The sequence below is a fragment of the Saimiri boliviensis genome, chromosome 4, assembly GCF_048565385.1.
Source record: "Saimiri boliviensis isolate mSaiBol1 chromosome 4, mSaiBol1.pri, whole genome shotgun sequence".
In the NCBI taxonomy this organism is placed as follows: domain Eukaryota; kingdom Metazoa; phylum Chordata; class Mammalia; order Primates; family Cebidae; genus Saimiri; species Saimiri boliviensis.
The window spans coordinates 41,751,745-41,773,821 of record NC_133452.1 but is presented as its reverse complement, the minus strand read 5'-3'; the positions used below and the strand labels follow the sequence as shown (position 1 = coordinate 41,773,821).

General features: G+C 32.0%; 1 protein-coding gene across 9 annotated transcripts in view; it reads right to left on the bottom strand.

Annotated features, from left to right (window-relative positions):
- PTPRK (protein tyrosine phosphatase receptor type K) overlaps nucleotides 1-22,077 on the bottom strand; it is a 578,471-nt gene that overhangs the window by 22,496 nt on the left and 533,898 nt on the right. Inside the window, exons 14-23 of one of the 9 annotated variants that reach the window (XM_074397496.1) lie at nucleotides 21,695-21,830; nucleotides 20,629-20,670; nucleotides 18,604-18,633; nucleotides 13,550-13,710; nucleotides 7,373-7,557; nucleotides 5,641-5,728; nucleotides 4,184-4,260; nucleotides 3,971-3,988; nucleotides 1,385-1,421; nucleotides 12-109 (exon numbers count right to left, since the gene is read on the bottom strand). In XM_074397496.1, the coding sequence (XP_074253597.1) occupies nucleotides 12-109; nucleotides 1,385-1,421; nucleotides 3,971-3,988; nucleotides 4,184-4,260; nucleotides 5,641-5,728; nucleotides 7,373-7,557; nucleotides 13,550-13,710; nucleotides 18,604-18,633; nucleotides 20,629-20,670; nucleotides 21,695-21,830 (872 nt within the window). Of the gene's footprint in view, nucleotides 1-11; nucleotides 110-1,384; nucleotides 1,422-3,970; nucleotides 3,989-4,183; nucleotides 4,261-5,640; nucleotides 5,729-7,372; nucleotides 7,558-7,584; nucleotides 8,973-9,825; nucleotides 9,838-11,795; nucleotides 11,832-13,549; nucleotides 13,711-18,603; nucleotides 18,634-20,628; nucleotides 20,671-21,694; nucleotides 21,834-22,077 lie in introns of those variants that run through there. The other 8 variants (XM_074397495.1, XM_003932408.4, XM_074397497.1 and 5 more) reach the window with 8 other exon arrangements.

The window sequence follows — 22,077 nt, the reverse complement described above, 5'->3', positions numbered from 1 at the left end:
CTTCCTCTTACCCGGCCAACTTCAACTAAATTTGTAACCATCACAATGCAAGCAGATTGTTCTTGCCAAATCATCCTCCAGAAATCATATACTGTTTCATGAACGGGACCTATGAAGAAATTAATTTGAATATTATGTTATCAAAGGAATTTTGTAGTTAGGAAGTTTAGCTAAGATAAAAACAGAGTAAACTAAGTAATTCCAAAAAAAGGTCTAATAAAAAATGTCACTCAAAGTACCTAAATTAGTTCATAGCTAAATTTCCACAATAGGCAAAAACATAGGCATATATACGTTTATGTATTTTTTTCAATTTGCCCTCTATACTTCCCAATTTAGAAGAAGCAATTCCTAGTCACTAAGTTTTTTTAATGCATCTTCAAGTATAAGTAAAAAAATAAAACTCTTAATGCTACCATTAATTAGACAGCATATATTACCAATTTAAAAATTCCCACTATTTATAAATAGTGCATGTTTAGGGATTAATAAAAACTTATCCTTACACATAAGGAAATATCCTAATTTTACCATATATTATAATCTGTAAACTGCAAAAGCATGTGTTGGGCTATTCTCTACTGAATACCATAAAATTGAATATCAACCATAAATCAACCACTATGGATGATCTTTCTAACTTTAAAGAGTATACAACTGAACTCAGTTACTCCAAAGAGATATGAAAAAAACAGAAAAATGACCCCTGTCAAAACAGTAAACCTACTTTTTGTTTTACTTTCTTTTTATATAAAATAGATGTACAGGTTTCTCTTCTGAGGGCTAGTAGTCAATTTAGAGAGATAACTACAGACGCTTTTTTTATTTGTTTTGATACTTTTATTCCCTAGTATACCACTATAAGAACATTTCCCTAATTTCTTTTTATTTTCTATGAAGAATTAACTTGACTAAATTCCCTCTAGCTCTTTGTTTTGTCTCAGTCTTGACTTATCAAAAAATTGCTCAGTATAACATCTCATTATAACAATATTGGTCTTGGGTACCATTAACAAACTTGTTGCAAGAAGACAGGCCTCTTATTTGAGACTTCTTTTTCCTTTCCTCAAAAATGAGTAATTTCTCTGCCTGGCACTATTGACTAGTGCTCTGACATATCTGTATAACAAGGATTAAATCATAACAACCACTAGTAGCTTTTCTTTTACTTTTAATTGAAAATTAAATCAAGATTAAATTTATATAATCTTTACACACATAAAAAATTGTACCATACAAATGAGTAATGAGCAGTGTTAATCAGAAGGACTAATGGTTTTCAGTTACTAAGACTAAATCTACCCCCCTGCCAGAAAAAAACCCCACCATATACATGAATAAGCAAGTTTGTTTTTCTGTAACATTTAACAAGGCAAAGTTTTACCTTGGGTTGCAATGTAATGACTTGGTCTCTGGTAGCCCTAAAACAGGAAAACAAATTAGTTATCATTTTACATCAATATCAGAAATAAATAATGAAGGCATAAAAGGATGAAGACAACCACCTGTTAAGATTAAGTTATAATAAAAAGTCCAAAAATGAGTAGTGAACACATAGTTCACTTCTCAAACCTACATTATCTGAAAGGTAAACATAAAACAAAAATTAGTATTTTAAAGGCTTTGATTGGAATATATATTGTATAATTGATTTTATTTGCCATGGAATAACCTCATAGATTTTGTTTAGTTTCACTAAAATGTTTATGCCTTCATGTTCATCTTTAGTCATTCATTCCTGGTAAAATAGTGTTTAAAAATATTAATTCTCATTTTATCATCCAAAAGTACAACACACTGCATTACAAATGGACGAGGACATATTAGAACCATAAAAAAAAAAAATAACAGAACATTCCAATGTTAGAGCTGGACAATGCATGTGTGTATCCAATCAAACTCCTGCTGAGATTTTTAGAGAATATTCCTGTTCTATAATATGTTCTGAGATATGCAAAAACTATTTTGTGTGGGCTCACCATGTTAATTTACACACACAAAATTATAGGTACACACATATATATAGGGAAAGCAGAGTTTTTAAAAGTACATCTTATCTTGAGCAAAAATTTGATTTTTTTTTTCCAGTGTGCCAAAAGTTCTGTTGAGGAGGAATAAATTGTTAGTTGCTCTCAATTGGTTTGAATAACAATAAACCATGAGTTGCAAAAATCTTGATGATATGATCCTAAGTTCTGAATTTGTTGCATATTTATAAATGGGTCTTAGGAAAAGTCTGTGGTACAATTTGTCCACATATTGGTGTGGACAAGTCAATACACATATAAATACATGTGAACTGAGATCTCCAACATAAAATTTAATAGTGTGAGCATTACATTGTTGCAAATTTGGAAGATTTTAAATTTTTAATATACCAAAATAGCACAGTGTTTTATGGAAAAATTTTTCCAAGCTTTACAAGTATTTCATTTCCAGTTCTTAAAAAAATACCAATTGAAGAAGTATAAAACTTGTATCTTTTACATATAATGAACTAATGGGAGAGGGAAAATTATGAAATTGTATAGAAACTGGCCAAAATACACTGGGGCCTTAACAGAAAGATTGGATAACAAGTCTTATTTAAAATACAGTCCTACCGTATGAACAACAAAATAGTTTTATAACAAGGCTCCAGTGTACATGCCCTAGTAGAAAACGCAGGTTAAATTAAATAGGTAGGAACAGTTACAAATTTGCTATAGAACTATTGATTTTTTTATTCTAAAAATTAGACCATTAGCTTAGCTTTACATAATGACATGTTTGATAAATTTATATAATGAATAAAAGTGCAATTCTGATCAGAAATTGAACCCATATACTCATATACTATGCTTTATAAAATATATTAATTCAACTAAATACATAATTACAATTCATAAAATAACTGTAAAATGTGAGCTTAATAAATATGATGAAAACTATTTCCTATTTATGAAAGTTAGAAAATGTTGGGTCCTAGGTTTCCTATCTTTCATGTCTATAAAATTATACATCTGCCACCATACTTAATACCTCTAACTTCTGTCTTATAATTATACATATTATGAATTGATTTAATTACAGCACACCTCTCTTTTAATTGTAAAAAGATAGTTGAAGTTTAATGAGTGCTAAAAATGAGCTAGGCATTGGGCAAAATGCTCAACATGCATTACTTCATTTAATTCTCACAACAAAGTGATGAAGTTAATATTATTATTATTATCCCCACTGCAAAAATAAGGAAACTGAGGTACAGAGAGAGAAGTAACATTCCCAAGATCTCCAGTGTGATTATGGACCAGGTAGTATGACAAAGATCCTGTCCTCCTTATAGGTAATGTAAAATATTGCCCTTTAAGAATGTTTTATATTTTGTTTGATAGTTACTTCCTTTAAATAAAGAATTTGCATGTAGATACATAAGTGACCAAAATTTAACAGTGAGATATATGATCTAAGCAAACTTTTTCATTTCTGTGATTCGATATATATGTGTGATATGTGTATTTTACAACTGCAATTTAGTAATTATTTTGCCTGAGTAATTTTATTACTTTCAAAGCCAATACAACACATCACAAAATAGTCTCCCTACTCATTTTAACATCAGAAGTCAAATGTAAAAAGTAAAATTTCAGTAACACTAATACACATTATACTATCCAGCTTCTCACATGTTTAGGGAAGGGTAAGAATAAAAGCCAGAAACAGAAATCATCAACAAATAAAACTCGAGTACATAATAAATTGTCAAAGCTAAAAATGGTCCTGTTTTTCTACACAAGAAAAGGGAAGGAGGTAAAATAGGTTTTTACGCATGTGAAAGAATTACAAAAAAACGAACAGAGATATACTGTATGAAGCTAATTAGGTGAAGCATGCAGAAATAACTAGTAGTAAGAAAGCATTAGTAATAACTGTAATTAAGAATATTTGTATTTATAATAGGGTGCTGTTATTTACATATAGTGGTACTTACATCCCTGTACAGCCAAATCTACAGGCCAAACCAAAGTCAGGTGTGAAAGAAAGCACAACAACGTCAGTAAGTACTAGGACGTAGAACAAGGAAAAGTGTACAGTTTGTACTTTACTTAAAAAAGCTAGCAATCACTTTATAGGTAATGACAAGTGAAAAGGTTCATATATAAAAGCCAGTAAAGTAGACATACTGAACTATAAAAATACTTACATCAATATAGTTGGCATTAATATAATCTGAGGAAGGATCATCCTCTACAGGTTGCAAAATTACTCTGGAGTGATCATCTAAAAAATTTAAATAATAAATAAAAGTTGTTAAATGTTCCCCCTGTTCTGAGGCAATGTCATTGGTAGAGAACAAAGAATTCAGTGTTGCTCATAGTCATCTATAGTATACTACTACCAAATCAGTCCTTTGAAGAAATACAAGAACTTTAGCAAGCCTTGCTATTACAGTTATAATATTCTGTGACTTCACTGACTTGAACCTTCATAGTTAGCAAGGTTTTATGAGACATAAAATTGTCTGGTAAGTAATCATTTGAGTGACAGAACTGCCTACATAAATGAAATATACTTAACTTCTAATTTTGCTTCTTAGTCATAACTTTAAATGGGTTGGATTCTTTTCTTCTGCACTTTGCAGTAAATGAGCCACAAAACTAAAAAGTGAATTTTGAATTCCTGCTATCAGTTTCTTATTCCCTGAGAGTCAAGGTTAGATTTTGAGATACTCATAAGATACTTCAAAATAATTTAAACTCAGAATAGAGTGGTCTAGGTAAATCAGCAGCTAGTTACAAGCTAAACTATCTGCTACTTTTCTTACTAATCCTGTGGGTATTGTCTGCTAATGACTTTATTATCCCATATATATCTTGAGGACTTACTCAGGAGGAAGTCCCTAATGACAAATAATATCGAACAATTGGAGTTTAGACAGTGGGTCCAAGTAAGAATTAAAGGCACGTGGAAAGAATAACACCCCAATCTTGAATGTTTTTCATGGGAGTATTAAAACAGTTTATAACTGAAAAGATCTTATTTTTTCATTAGCCGGATAGTCTCAGCTGTTTAGTAATACCCTTTGCATTTATATACACATGAAATGAAACAGCAAGTTATCTCCACAGGGTGAAGTGGCTGACTCAATTTAATTAATGAGGATGATGGCAATTGCAGAATCATTGCTAATAGCCAATGATGTTTTCGTTTGTTGTTGCTGTTTTTTGAGACAGAGTCTCACTTTGTCGCCTAGGCTGGAGTGCAGTAGTGCAATCTCTGTTCACTGCAACTGCCACCTCACTGGTTCAAGCAATTCTCCTGTTTCAGCATCTCAAGTAGCTAGGATTACAGGTGCATGCTACCAAGCCAGCTAATTTTTGTATTTTTAGTAGAAATAGAGTTTTGCCACATTGGCCAGGCTGGTCTCAAACTCCTGACCTCAGGTGATCCTCCCCGCTAGGTCTCCCAAAGTGCTGGGATTACAGGAGTGAGCCAACACACCTGACTGTAAATGCTGTTTTAATATTAAATCGATTTCTTCCTAAACAGACACACCACTCTTTGGGATTTTTCTTAATGTTTAAAACCATATAAGGAGCTCACTGTTTACCTTTAGATATATAACAATTTACATTCATCAAGAATTGTATAAGAACTTACATGCTATAATGTTTCCATATCGGTTTTTTGCTCTATTTTGATCTTTTTTGGCTACATCCCAAGATGCTGACTGTCCTTCAAAGAAGCTCTGGGAAAGCAAAATAAACAAGCAGACTAAATTTAATTCATTCTTAAAAGTCAGGTTTATCTGTTCTGAAGCCCTAAATAGTTAAAACTACTTTCTGAGAGGAAAGGTGTCCTACAGTAGTAAACAAGTTTCACTCTCATACCTCAAAGCTGCTTTGTTGGATTCATGCTTGTTCATCTTAAATTGGATTGAGGTCAAATTAAAGACAAAAAAAAAAAAAAAAACTTTAGAGAAAAAATGGACCTTGAAAGTATTTCAAATTTAAGATCACTATAACGTTGAGAAGTAGAAGTAGAAAAAGTATTATTCTTTTCAAAATGTATTGAATGATAATGCATCAAAACTGCAAAAAAACTTTCAATGAGTATCTTTCAAATGTGCATCATTTCTCATTTATAACAGTGGAAAGAAAACCTGATTCCCTCTAAAATTATTCATTAAATTGTGTGCAATACATCACATTTGAGTTTCTTTGAAGATCATGAAAAGGACTGAGTCTTTACAATAAGCGACCATATGAAAATTAAAATGGAGTCCCCTTCTTCAAGAATCTGGGGACAGATTAATTTGTTGACTAGTTTAATTACCATACACAGCAATTGAAAACATGGGTCTAAATTTCATTTTGCAAAAGAACTTAAACTTTGCTGAGCACAGGAAATGGGGTCTTCAACGTGGTCTTTGAAGAAAGGTACACAGGAATACACATGAAATGAACAAAAAGAACCAGGTCTGGCAGAATAGTCTAATTCCTTGTACTTATTTTGTTATGATGGCATAGTGTTTCTCGCATACATCTAAAACTGACTTTGAAAATTCAGAGAAAATTAACACTCCTAATTTAAGGTATAAAAGTAATCCATAGATAAAAATATTGCTTGGATTCTTTCACTTTAAATGTGTGCATACTGTGATGTGTTCATGGGTAGTGGACTGGCTTCCTTCCATGTCCCAGATTGGATTTCTCAGTAAGTGAAGGGTGGCAAAGGAACTATCTCCCTTTTGCTATATTATATTTGTTGGAATGTTTGGTTTTAAATCATTGCCTTTGTAAGATAAGTCCTGGTATTTTGGTTTGAGTAGAAGGGGAAATAAGGTTGGAAGAATTTCCCACTGCCTTCTTCTGGCTTCTCAATGTTGTTTACTGGATTTGCAGTGCTCTATTTTTCTTCGCATCCACCCGCAACCAATAATCCATAAAATTTACTGAGAGTGACAAGTGGTACATTTAGAGCAGAAAGCCTCATCTGATTTCTCTATCATAGGGTTAGCAAACAAAGAGGCAGAGAAGTACCTGCTACTTGATTCATTCAAATGATAGAATCTGTAATGGTATAATGGGACCCAAAGTATCTTGTTGATTTTTGCATGGGGAGATACACAAAGTGTTTTTTAATACCATAGTAAAATAAATTATGGAATCCAATATTAAAGATTCTTGTAATGAATTTAGACTCATATATCTCTGGAAAGTGCAATATTCCCCCCCATACTACTTGGTTGTACACTGATAAACACTAGATTAAAGAGCTTACAGAGCAATCCTCTCCTTGTTGTGTTAAAGACAGGGAAAAAAATGTTAAATTCCACTGAGTAACATATTTAAAAATAAAAAAATTCAATACAGTATGGAAGCTTATTCACCTCATATTCCTCTTTGAACCCATAGCTGTCTGAGGTCTTCATGAGATTAATGTGCTGCAGTAAATCAGCTACCCTGATGGCTGGATGCAGCTGTCCTGTCTGGTAAGGGGATTCTGTCCCCTCACAGAGGTAGCGAGGTACATCTAGAAGGCGACTGGACTCTGCTGTAGCACTGTGGTTCTCATCTGGCATTTTTCAGATTTCAGAAGATTAAAAAAGAGACAAAGTTATCTTGTTTAATATATATATATATATATATGTATATGTATATGCAATGAAGATTTTAAGACCTTAAGATCTTTCTGGTAACAAGAGGAATTCTGAGAAAGAAATATCAGACATATAGGCCTAGGCAGCATCCCCAAAAGATAAAACTCAGGGTCTGAGGTCTGAGTATATTATGTGTACATCAGCAAGACAACAGATGCTGTGAGATGCAGGGAGACATCTGATAGATCTTTTAAAAGCTTAAGTGGGAGATTTTGCTGAGTTCTTTTTTCTTGCATCTGCAGTCACAGCAGTATAGAGTGGGACCAGAGGACCCAGCTGTCAAGTGGAGAAGTGTTTTCACTGTCGATTAAGTAGACCAAACTTCTTCCCACCCATATCCCAACCTCCCTCAGAGACCCGATATAGGTGACCCATCCCCAAAGGGCTGCTCTTCTTGTACTTATGGCCCCTATTCTCTGGGGCTTCTTACCACAACACATTGCACTGGGAAACATAAGCATTCTATATAAATATACCCTGATGCCACTCTGTCTGCTAGATAGACTACATGTGCATTTATATTCAGTATCTGCCACCTTGACTTACTACTATTACTGTTTTTATTGCAAATATATTTTGAGTCTCCTGGCCACTCTGTGAGAGAAATCAGCATGTGTGATTCTCAAATTCTTTTCTGCCCCCTCCAGGTTGAGTTACAAAACTCCTTATGTTCCCATGACCTCTTATTCATTTTTACGTATCACTTCACTTACTCTATATTTTCATCATTAATTTACTTGTCTATTTTCCTCATAAATTCTGAACACAGAGGACAGAGACAGAATATTTTTCTTTCTATTCCTAGTGCCTGATGCATAACAGTCACTCAATAAATATTCCAATTAATGAATTAAAGTCAACTGAATCCCTGACCACCCACGATTAAGTGTAAGTCCCTTCCCAATTGTATTATTAGCTTAAAAAGAAAAAAAAAAGTTTAAATTGTTTTTCTGTCATAAGAAGGAAGAAAAAAACAAGAACATTTTTGCCTATGAAGAATAAACAGTATTTTAATGACCAAAGTACTAAACATTACAATGAGAAGCATGCTCATATTTATCACATTTAAACTTACCACTTAAAAAAAAAAACAAATGTTTTAAGAGGTGTTACTTTGAAAAGCATTATACTGTCACACTCATTAACAGAAGAGAAAATACACTCTTGAGGGAACTTTTTTTTAATGATAATGCATACTGTAGAGAACGATATTTAATTAACAGTGAAACATATTTCAAGTGCTAGTACATTTGCCTGTTCTATTACCAACTCTACAAATAGGATATGGCAAAAAATGAATTGTTGTCCCCATGATAAACATTTTTTCTTCCTGGAGAAGGAAAAAAAAAAAAGAACCCTACAATCAGATTTGTGTGCCTCTATAATTTAGCCTGATTGCATTTATCTTAACTCCCTTTTATTAAGATGAATGCTTTTTTTTTTTGCATTCATTCCTAAAAATATAACATTGAATTAAAAAATCCCTGATAGATTCTGTTCTGACCTAATCACCCAAGTGAATTCATGTCTTTTACTTAGATTTTGCCCACCCATCTACACAAAAACATTAGCTAGCAAACATGATTCATGAGAGTTTCTTCTTCCCAGTGTGAGACAAAAGTAAATGGATCTACTTCTATTAAAACATTACAATCAAGAGACTGACATAAATAATAAATACACCTCCCCAGAAAAATTAAATTCAGAAGCAACTGATTTGGGCACTGCCGCAGAATACACAGTTAGGATGAGAAGGAAAGAGAACAGATAACGTCAGAGAGCAAAATGCAGTCACTCAAGCTGGAAGAAGGTAACCAGCCCCAGAGCTCACTTTTACTTGCTGAAGTAGCAGAATATTTACAATTGAAAAAGGCTCAGTGGGAAACAGAGAATTCACCCATATTCTAAACCTTACAGATGATTGTTTCCTAATATAAAATAGACAGTGCCTTTTGTTTTGCATTAAGCTTTAATACAGTAGTACAATGAACAGTGAGGTCTTTAAAATCATCACAAATGCATTATTAATCTCAATACATTTCCACGTCATTAAATCACCTAATAATGTGACTAGTAGTGAGGGTACATGAACTAATCATTATCCTTATTATATATTTAAGAATAATAACTTGAAATACATCCTTGATTGAAAGGTTTTCTTGAGTTCTTTGCAATACACTTACCTGTTATAGGGACTTAAACCCAATGAAGCAGTAAAACACAAAAAACAAAAATATGAATTAATATGAAAAGTTTCTAAGCCCTTTTAAATCAGTATTAGCATTAAGCAATATTTGTAGTGATTTCAGAAACTGCATTATAAATACAAAATCGATTGGATGCAAAACTCTAAAGACCACAATCCTCGGCATAGTAAAAAATACAACAAATCATTTCTACATCTAATATGATTAATGAGATATTTATCTTGTAAAGAATGCCAGTACTTTTTTTAAAACCAGCTTGACTTTCAAAATGAAATAAAGTGCATAATGAATGTTTACATAATTAGATTTAATGACAGTATTATGTTAAATCTAGATTTCCTTGAACACAAATATCCTTTCTCACAGGGAAAATTATTATAATAATTATTTACAGTTTATAAAACTTGTACACATGATCTAATTTTCTCTTTATAATAAAACCCCATGAAAAAGGTATGGTAGGAATTATTATGCTGTTTTACAGATGGAAAAACAAAGATGTAAGGTATTTTTATGAGTTCTTATTGTAAATCCACAGGAGGGCAAAGACTTGGACTTAATTCTACATATGTACGGAAAAATTAACATTTAGGCAACTTTTTTTTTCCAATTACTTATCAATATTTTAATTGAAATTTATTTATTAACTTTATACAGCATTTAACAGTGCTTAGCAGAAGATGATATTTTCAGAGGCATCTGATGTCTCCCTAATGATCCCCAACGATCATCATTTATGGCTCCTCCCTGTGTGATCAGACCATTCCCTGGGGCAAATCCTCCAGTTCACTTCCTATCCATTATTGGCTGACATCAAAGGGAGAGTGCGAGCAGAGATGAAGAACACGGACTTTCAGATTATATTTAGAATATATATCCTTTATAGTAATTACAAAATTATAATTTTAAACATTTATTTTAGTGAATAAGAGGCATATTTTACCTAACTCAGTTAGTTGTGTTCTTCCAAAATATTTAAAAAATGCAGTTGAACATTGTGTGTATAACAAAAACATAGTCATAAAGTATAAGTTAAAGTTTTATGTTCATAAGAAATACTAAATATAAATAACATGACAGTTTAGAATTTTAAATATATATTTATCTGATAATTTCCATATTTCTTTGGTTAAAGCTTAACTAGAAACACCGGTAAAACTGATATGAAACCTGTGAACATACAGGCAAGCTGATTATGAATCATCAGTATATAGTAAGTCAAGGAATAAGGTACAAACTGAAATGAAACCCATTCCATTCTTAAATATAAGGGTAGATTTAAAAATTAACGTAATTTTATATCTGAAAAAGTCTTAATTGTCATTAGCAATAGTAGTTGTCTTAGATGTTACACAGTAGTAACCCAAGTAGCTTGTTCCAAATTTCTTGAAAGATAACACTACTTATCAGATAAAGTTCATGTAGAATGTCAAACCCCACATCAAGATTTTAGCAACTTTACCTACATTAAAACATTCTTAATAAAGACAAAGACTAAAGCAAATGCACATAATCCTAGTGTTCACTTGTAAATTTGTTCTTTTGTGGTTATAAATTAGGAGGATTTAGAAAAATTCCTTTCCATCATGTAGACTTTTACATATGAACTAGTTATTCAGGCAACGCTGAACCCTGAGACGTATGCATTTGGCTTCATTCTACTAATTTTGACACATTAATATTAGTCATACATTAAGGGCCATTGCACTTTTGCTCCAAATCTAACAACCAAGAATTAAGAATACATTAAATAACATGCCTGGCTAATTTGAAATCCAAACTAGATCTGATATTGGGTTGAACACAATTGTTCTCTTTGATAATACCATGGCTGTCTATTTTCAAAATCAAGCTGCCTCCTGCACTATAAATAAACTCTATGTGGACAAACCCATGCAAGGGGGTGTGATCCATGCAATGAAAAATGATAAAGATTAGGGCCTCACCTAACACAGCGGTCGGTACAAGTGGATCATTGGGCACTGCAGGAAAACAAAGCTCATGAAGGAATATATTGCTCTAAAGTTGTTTTTTAATTTTTTTTCTTTAAAATAGATTTATGCTTTCTTCAGCAATATAATGATTAAACTTTTCAGATTACTATATTCTGCAAATGTAAAATTTTTCTCTCCCAGCTTGGGTTATATCTAAACATCCAGAGAAGTATATTTGTAATTATAGTTCAGAACTCTGTTTAATTAAAAAAGCCAGAAGATTCAATTTGACATTATAAAAATCATGAAAAAAGAAACCACGTATTTTATATCTATCAAGTGTAAGGTTTTTAAAGAAATAATTATCTCGTATTCATTCCAAATAACTTTTTTCAGTTAGCTGTGGGAAATAGATTTAATCCTTTCTGTAAGTTCATAAGCTGATGTTTACAGTTACACTGCTGAATTCAAACTTTTGAATAAGGTCCTAGCATAGGCAATAGATAGACAAGTTTGGGATGCATGAGATAAAAATAAAACAGATCTGAAAGGCCCTGTCATGATTATAATTAAATTCCAAAATGACTTATGCATAGCATTTCTGACTACTAATTTGGTATACATATATATCGTAGAATATGATGGGCTTCATTTTAGGTCCAATAGTCACCTAAAAATTTTACCAAGCTGAACAATTCAGAAAAAAATTTCCCTCTCTGAAAAGACATACAACCATATAACCTGCAAATACTTTGTTTCCAATCTTACTAAAACATGTGTTCATAGTTTGTATAGGAGATAATACTTATATTGTTTCTTTCCTTATACTCAGGTTTTCCAAACTGGGGTGAGCATATATCTGGGATCTGTGCCAAATATCATAAGGCCCAAGTTATACAAGGCCAGTATATTCAGGAGATATACTTGATTTGCCTGCCCCAAGCATCAATTTTACTTGAGGATTTGAAGAAACAAAGTTAGGCAATTTGACTAAATTTAATTAACTTAAACAGATGCACCATAGAACAGAATATAAAATTTGTATGAAATTTGAAAATAAACAGTAATATTAATACTGGGATAATTATTAAAGTCATCTGCTTTTAAATGGTACTTCAGTGGAAATATTTTAAAAGGCTTGCCTTCATAGACCAACATTAGAATTTTCTAGACAAATGGATAAATGAATTTCACTATTCCTTGCAAATCCCCCAATTCAAGTATACTTTCGGACTTCACACTAGATACTTAAGAGCATGTAGACTAATCTTTCCCTGAGTTAACTTTTTAGTATTGCAATTCTCCAGGAGTTTACAATATACTACTTTAATGAACTGATTTTACCTGTGTCAATAATTCCCAGGAAGAATTACTGTTTCCTCTTATCGCAAAAGAAGCTTTCATCTTACACAAAGGAAGACGCAAGTAGAAAAAATTGTAAATTCTGACATAAACTAACTTTAGGTAGGCAATCATGTATTTTCACTTAGAGCAATGACATGTGCTATGGACTAGTGGTGTATGTTTGGTATATCTGTTGTGATACAATAATAAAATTAGCGTTTGCAGCTGAACTAAATCCAGTATCAATCCTGTTGAGAATCCTTCTTGTAAGTTCCATAATATCCTCCATCTCTTTTTCTTCTTTCTGGCTGCTTCTTCCCTCTCTCTTACTCTCTCTCATTATTCAAAAGGTAACGTGTAGAACTCAAAGTGAACTTAATGAACTGCAACATCATTTATTAAAATTTTAATGAAAAACTTACATCTTGGACTAAAGTTATGTTGGTCCATGAAGGTGATGGAAAGAGGATCTTCTGCGTGCAGAGTGCTCTGATCAGCATAGCTTCGATCCATTGCATTCACCATGTGAGTCATCTCCTGCCGGGTATTCCCCATGGCATCTTTGCGTTTTTTAGCAAGTTTACTGCCAAGGCAAATACAAAAGGAATCCTTAGCGTGTGAGGCTTGGAGGAGAGTTAACACCAGCAATCAGCAGTTAAGGGGAGCCCGAGGATAAGGTTACAAACATGGGTTAGAAACCCCAAGCACTGGCCATAATTTCAGGAATTAAGTTTGACATTCAAACAATTATATTTGCTCCTTGCTATAAAAGTATTTTGTCAGATGGATATTTCAATATTCAAGCTGTCAACTCAAATCTCTCATCATTTCCTGTATTTTACTCCATTAATATCATAAGATTATATTTATTAAAAGCAAAATGAATACCTCTTTACAAGAGTAATTCAACAAATATTTCATCTAAAGCCAAGTTTGATATTCCTCCTGGGTAATTAATTCTTTTAGTTCTTTTTGGAAATAATATGACTAACTTTTCAAGTCTGTTTTACTGTGGCCACCAAATTAAAACAAAGAAATGTCTCATGCTTCATTCTCTGTGCTTTTATTAAGTAAAAATGCAATGTGTAGTATTAACATATTTAGGAATATATTTATAACATTAATCAGAAACTAATCTTAAGACTTTTAGAATAAACCACTGTTAGAAAATTTCAAGTACACATTAATACATGGGATTAAATCGTATACTGTGTTAGAAAAGTACTGAGAAAAGTTTTAAAAATGGTATGTAAAGATATGCAAATTATCTTGGAGTAGTCACATGGTCAAATCTTAAAAATTTGTTTTTTAAGTAGAACCACATGGCATACTATCACCTACAGCAATGCTTTATAAATGCAGAAAGGCACATGATTTAAGGGATTGGAAATTAACAGCATTAGAATTATGAACTACTCAAATATTGGCATGTTTATCTTACATATCATGGATGTAAAATATATTTTAGCTCTTTGTGAATATTACACATGAAACATCCAAGAAAAAGGCTATTAAAGGCATATAAAATATTTAAATTACACTTATAAGAACATTTATATATAAATAAAGGTACTCTAAGAGCCTGTAATAGGCAAATTATGTTACTAAGTTTATGGCAGCAGTTTATATCGCCTTGGAAATATTCATTAGCTGTTTTAAGAACACCATTCCTCCACTAGATTATTAGCTAAGCCATTTTCTTCTGATCCTCATTAGTATCTAAACCAGAGTAAATGTAGTACAAATACTGCCAAGTCTCACTTAATATACTGAGTTTATGTATAAAGGCTTTTCCTTTAAAACATTGATCTAGCAATTGGAGGACTGCTCCAGTGTAGGATATTTTTTTCTGAGAATTATAATACTTGGCTTCAGGGTGGTACATACACAACACGCACAACACATGGACACATCAGATCTTACACTATGCTGTTTAAGGTAGTCAAAAACTAAGATTCGAAGACGGAGATGGCTATTTTAGAAATAATAAATAACGATAATCACAGAATCACAGTGTTAGTAATAAGAAAACAATGACAAAGTATAACAAGAACTATTACCACCACTAACATAACTACCACTACACCATCACCACCATCATTAATTAGCAACAGCTGCGTTATACATTCAAAGAGCTATGAATCTCCTTTTTCTAGGTTTGAGGGTGAAAATCCTGTATGAATATGTGGGTTTCTGACAGGTAACGTAAATGGGTGCTGCTGTCAGGGCAAGATACCATAAGGAAGGGTAATGCTTGTGAAGAACTGGAAAGCAGTTTAGGGGCAACTTGCCTAAGTGACTACTGGCATTTGATCCCAGTGTTGAACTTCTGACTTAATTTTTATTAAAGACAAGCAAAGAATCTGTTTATATTAATTTTCTTGATTTCTTTTTCAAGTGGTTTTATTTTTTAAAACAGTGTATAGATCAAATGAAACATCATCAGGCCACTTTTAGCCTATGAACTTTCACTTTCCAACTGTCCCTCTAGGCCATCATACAGATGTTTGTTCTTTAACCTACAACATTATTTGCCTATAATATCTGGCTAACTTCTATCTGTTCTGTTTCAGTGTAATAGACACTTCATCAGGGAGGCTTTATATGACTGATTCCAAAACAACCTTTTTTAAGTTAGGCTAGGTGTTTTCTATAGCACCACATTCTTCACCTGTAATGAGTCTTATTGATTGATAACTGTGAATATCTTTCAATTGTTTTCCCCACTGTGTAATCCGCAAAGAGAAGGATGATCTGCATAGCCTTGGCACTTGATGCAGTGTCTGGCACATAGGAGGCATTCAATAAATACTTGTTGAATAGATGAATTAGGCCTGTTATACACTTGGCACTTTTCATTTGTTAACTCAATTCTCAGATCAATCTGGTGAAAAAGGCACAAGGATCCTAATTGTACAGGTAAGTTCAATGAGGCTCAGGGGAGTTAAATAACTTGCCCAAGGTTATTTATCTAATAAGCAATGAAGAATGACCTGGTTCTACAGCCTAAGCTCTTATACTATATCTGGTTGCTTACACTTTTTAAACTGCCACATTTCAAAGTGGCATTGCGTACTCTAGCAGTTGAACACTAGTTAATATACAGCACTGTTTACTCTAGCAGTTGAACACTAGTTGTTATCAATTTCAGCAAAATATAAATATAGTATAAATGTTTTGCCATTTTAAAATTTTAAAACAGCAAAAATTGCTTTAGGAAATAACTTCCAATCTTTGTATCTTGGAAAAGAAAAAAGAATAAATTCATTTCTCAAAAAATATGAGAGACTGAATTGAATAAAAATAAACTGAAATTTGGATTCAAAATAACATTAAAATTTTGAAGATGGGCAGTTCAAAGCCAATAGAAAAGATTTAAACCCTGAGGCTTTACTTTAAAATATGTTTAATTTATAAGTATTTCAGAATTGGGGAAAAACAAGAAGTAATGAATTTGTCAAATGCATGATAGGTTAAAATTTTCATGCAATGACGGACTTTAACTTTTCAGATTCATAAACCTAGATTAGTTGACAAATTATGGGGGAATATAACCTTTGTTAATATCTGCCAGCCATGAATTATCAGCTTGGTTTTTATACCTTAATCCTCACAACAACCCTGTGAGGTAGGCTTTCATTCAGGTTTTTCTAAAACAAAGAAAAATTAACATCAGTGTTAAATATTGCTGATCAAAAACAGATACTTACTATGACAATGCCAATGAATAGTAACTCAAAGATCACATCTGATTTTCCTTTAAGCTGTCCTCTAATTTATATCTATTTTTATTTTAAAATATTCTCTAATCAAGATAAGCATCACTAGGTATGGTTAAGCAAAGCGTACCTCTGTGACAACCTTTGTAGTTTCAATTAACATTGCCAGTAGCCCTATATACTTCAATAATATTAGTACAACCTGTTACATTGTCTGGAACATAGAAATGTTGTCTATTCACCAAAAAAGGGAATCCCATTCTAACATCAGAGCTACACAATGGTTAATGTTAAGCTTATTGACAGTCTCATAATTAAATACTTATTGATTCCGGTATGTTTGATGCTTTGTCTCCTCCTGAGCAACTAGCATATCTAATGTGCACTTCAGAACAGTTAAGCAATTCATTTTGCAACTACTTTGAGTTTGACAGATGTGCAAATGACTTCCATTATCAAAGCAGCCAACAGCATAAACTTCTGCAGGTGGATATATGGGTGGGCCATAATGGGGGAAAGTGTTCCATCATTGTATGAAATGGTACGGCTGATTATCTCTGGCTTCATCAAACATAATTTAACAAGGATATTATGATTCATCACAATAAGTTAAGAGCACCGTTAGTGTACAGCTGCTTGGTTTAGCAGATTTTAGGAAGCAAATCCTTTATAATATTTAAAATGTTGGCAGAATTGTGTTATAGTCATGGAAACCCTTATAAAGGTTTTGTGGTAAAGTTAGCCTAAGTTTACTTAATGATTTAAATGCTGTGGGATACATGTTACAAACATACTTAATTGCAATCCTTAAACCTTGAAAGTCGGTGGATCAAACACTGGTCAAGCAAAGTCCAAGAATGCCTTATTGTATTGATCCTTTGATTTGGATGAAGAACTACTCTGGCATATAAAGTGATAAGCTGAAAATGACTCAGGAAATAGAATGGACCATCTTCTCTATCCTTATCCAAATGAACCATTCCATGCTTGAGTCTAGGAAGAGTTACAGACTCTGGAAGAGACAAGATCAATGTGATGCCTCTATCTGTTTCTAAATAGGTCGACAAAGGTTTATTTGGCTCTGGTTTTAGAAAACATTTGTCCTACTTAAGTTACAATAAACTCATTTTTTTCCTCTAAAAAGATTTTTTCTTTGTTGCTGCAACATCATGATTTTTCCACTTTTTTTTTTTTTCTTTAACAAAAGCACAATAATTGCCTTCATGGCCAGACCAAAGATCTTCTGAAGTTATAACCCATCCTAGATTCCTAGAAATATGGGGAGAGATGTTATTACATGCAGACCTGAACTAATTTGTATCCTATGAAGGCATTTTGAGTGTTCCATAAATACACTACTTGGCTCATTTTGTCAGATATAATGATGCTACACAAAGATAGTGATTTTTGAGTTTACAACCGCTATCTCTTCTTTATCAGATGAATGAAGAGCCATATTGCTCAGGTAAGGTACAGGTTTAACTTGCGTAAATAAATGAGTTTTTGGCTCTAGACTAAAGCTACTTATGGAAAATTATAAATAAATTGAAAGTAGCTGGACATACAGAAATACAATATCCCTTTTTAAAAAGACTGGCAAAATAGGTAATAGAAAAAGTTTATAGTTTTAGAGTCTGGAAAAACTTTTTTTTTAAAATGTCACCAAAATTGCAAACATTCTGTTTTGTTTTGTTTTTGAAAAGGGATACCGCACCTTTAACACATGTAAAGTTGTACATCACCCATTTTCTACTTACAGGTAGTAGGAGTAAGAATAGTAGCTCCTCCTGGCAAGCAAATCACAGACAGTGGAAAAAGAGAAGCAATGGTGAATGAAAAGCGTGACTCTGTCACATTCAATAAAGCAGAAAAATGTGCGTTAAAAAATAAAATAAAATAAAATAAAATAAAATTCATGTTTTTTTGCTTTGCATTTCAATTTGCTCATGCATTGTTAGATTTTTTTTTTTGCCATGCAATTAAACAGACAGATATGCAATATAAAAATAAAATTTAAAATACATAATTTGGAAAAAATAACATGCTGATATTTATTATTGCCAAAAAATTGAAAAATTAAATGGATCATGTATTTTCAACATGCAGTTAAGCATAATATCATCGATTACCATCTAAATATGTGACAGATGGAACAGCTGTGTATAAAACTTGTGTACTATATAGACTATTTTTCTTTAGATACAAAACAAAAAGATCTATTATGTTAATAAATATATCGTATATACAGAATAACACCTAAATTTCTACAAACAAGTTATTATATCTTAATGTTACACAGGTATATACATATATTATGTGAATATACATATATACCACATACTATATATACACAAAGATACTTCTACAGTAGATGCATGTGAATATGGCATCAGACACATTTACTGTATTGAAACATAATTTCAAATTTATGTTTGAATTATTAATGTGTTCATGCTGTGTATGTAAAATATAATACACAACCAATGAAAAAATGGCATACATTTGGAAATAATTGAACAGCAATTAAATTAAAAAATGACATTGCGTTTTGAAAGATGCAATATCCCTTTTCTTAGCCTAAAAACTTACTTCATATATATCCTTAGCTATAATACTTTACTGAATTGAATTACACACCATTCTTTTGCAAAACAACCAAAAAGACACGGAACTGTTTTCCGTATAAGAAATATACCTACATATATTCATCCCAGTGAGGGATAAAGTCAAACTTAACAATTTCCCATTAAAATGTAGAAAAGAGGCTAAAGTAATTTGCTTTTCCATTATTTTTATTATAAATTTATATATTAAAAGGGAAAGATTTTATATTAATAGTTTTAAACTATCTTTGATGATAATAGCCAATGCAATGCCACTATAATATCTATGCTTTTTTGTATGTATGATAAACATACTTGTGATTAAAGCATATATGGTACATGTGTGACATGTGCTACATATAAGTAAAAGTCATTACAAAGTTGCTTTGGTAAGTAAGGAATTCAATTAATGTAGATAAATACTATATGTCAGAAGGTAACATACCTAAATAATGAAACTTACATCTACCTATAAAAGTACAGCTTTTCCTGATTATAAAGGTGATGGCGAGGAGCAGAAGCAAAGGCCCTAGCATACTTTCTATCAAAACACAATCAAAGCATAATTATGAAAGCTCAAATGTTAACTATTTTATAGAGAGGCTCATGAACTTAACCATTTAATACATCAACCAGAAAAACAAGTTGTCATATCATACAATTTTATACAGGTGTCAGAGCATTTTACCTCCCCCCCACCAGATCTTCCTTAGTGATGGTTTTAGCTTAATTTATGAAATTTATTTTTCAATTTTTTTCATTATTGCTAAAACAGAGCTCTTGATAAGGAGGGTTATCAAGACAAATGAATGTTTTCAAATAAAAGTGAATAGTTTGGCCCAATTCTAACTGAATGACGACATAATCAGAAGCCACTTTCTTGTGGCACACAATCTGAAGTGACCAGAACATTGTGAAGCAATGTTAACTCTACTCTATAAACTGTTTAGTTAACTGTCCAAATACAAATTTAAACTAAACAGAGAAATAAAATCTGAAGGTTATAATTGGTGATTTTTATTGATCTTTACTGGCAAACTTTTACGGCTAAAATACTTAAAACTTTTGCCTCACATATGATGTATTTTCCAACCACAGAGGGAGACAACAGCGAGAGAAAGCACTATTTGGGGAAAGCACGTATGTAGCTAATTTAACACAAAACACTATAATGCATACCTAATGTTTCTAATGCAGATGTGTCTTCTCCAACATATATATCTCCAGGGGATAATCGTAAAGAGGCAATATATTAAAATAAACTCTGATGGAATCATTAAAACATGTAGTATGAGTCTTATCTATAATGTTAATGCTTTATTTCAAATATAAAATAATTATAATAGTATACTAAATAATTTAATGTAATATAAGCAACATCATTTATTATACTTCTCAATAGAGTTCATTGATTACAACCACTTCTATACACCAAACTACTTTACTTTTGCATATAAAGATTTTTTTTTTAAAGTCCTTCCAAATTGCAGCAATATCCTCCCAAATACATGATGGGAAGGATTAGAGTTATATTAGTTTCTAAGACAGTGCCTTATAGATTTATGATATTTTATATAATCTAAAAATGCTCAAATTATAAAAACTGTGTACTTTGAAATCCTTTTCAGCAGGAATATACTTTGGTCTCCAGAGCAAAGCTCAGTTTAGTTTCCAGTAGGTCTTAATATCTTCACGTAATTCCAGAAGATGGCGATATTGGTTGATACAGTATAAAAAATTAATGTTCAATTAAAACAATTTACTCTCTCTTTTAAAAGGCTAAAATTTTTAGTCAATGAATATTTAATATTTAAATAATGTTTATATTCTTCTCATATCTTATTTGTAGCCAAGATGTAGAAAAATACAGAGAAAGAGCACAAAGTAATTCATAGATCACAGCTCAAGTATCACAATAAAGCCATATTTTGCCATTGTTAATAATAACACTTCAAATATAAGACAAATTATCTCAAGTACCTTTGCATTTGAGAAATTTAAATTTGGACATTAATTTCTAGGTCAACTTAACAAAAAGCATATGTTTATATCCAAAATTAGACTGCAAATAACCAAATAAGAATTTATTAGAAAGCATGTCCAATAGACTCAGGTGCGGAAAATGTTAAAATTAAAATTTTCTTCTTGTTGTTTGCTCTAAATTAAAGGATCTTGAGAAAAACAGGTCTTTAAAACTAGAGACACAAATGGTAAGTGAGCGGGACAGGATAATATTAGGCCTTACCTCTTTTTTACAATTAATATGACAACTAGGAGAAGGAGGATGAACACCAAAATTCCAGCACTAATTCCTGCTATTTTCACCACTCTGTCTGTCTGCTTGGCAGGATCTGGGATCACTTCTGGTTCTTCTGTTGCTGCTGCTAAATAAATAAAAATAAATGAGTTACTGAAAGCAGCTAATGATCACAGAAAAAAAAAATTCCCAGTAATTATTCCAATAAACATAACTTGTCTATTGCTTATTAATAAAAATAACCTCACCATGTAAATACATTGAAGAAGCAGGCTAAACTACAATATGAGACTTAGGGTAGAGGTAAGGAAACTCTTTCTGACAGGAGGTTTTGTTAATATAAAAAATAAAAAAACCTCCAAAATAAATAT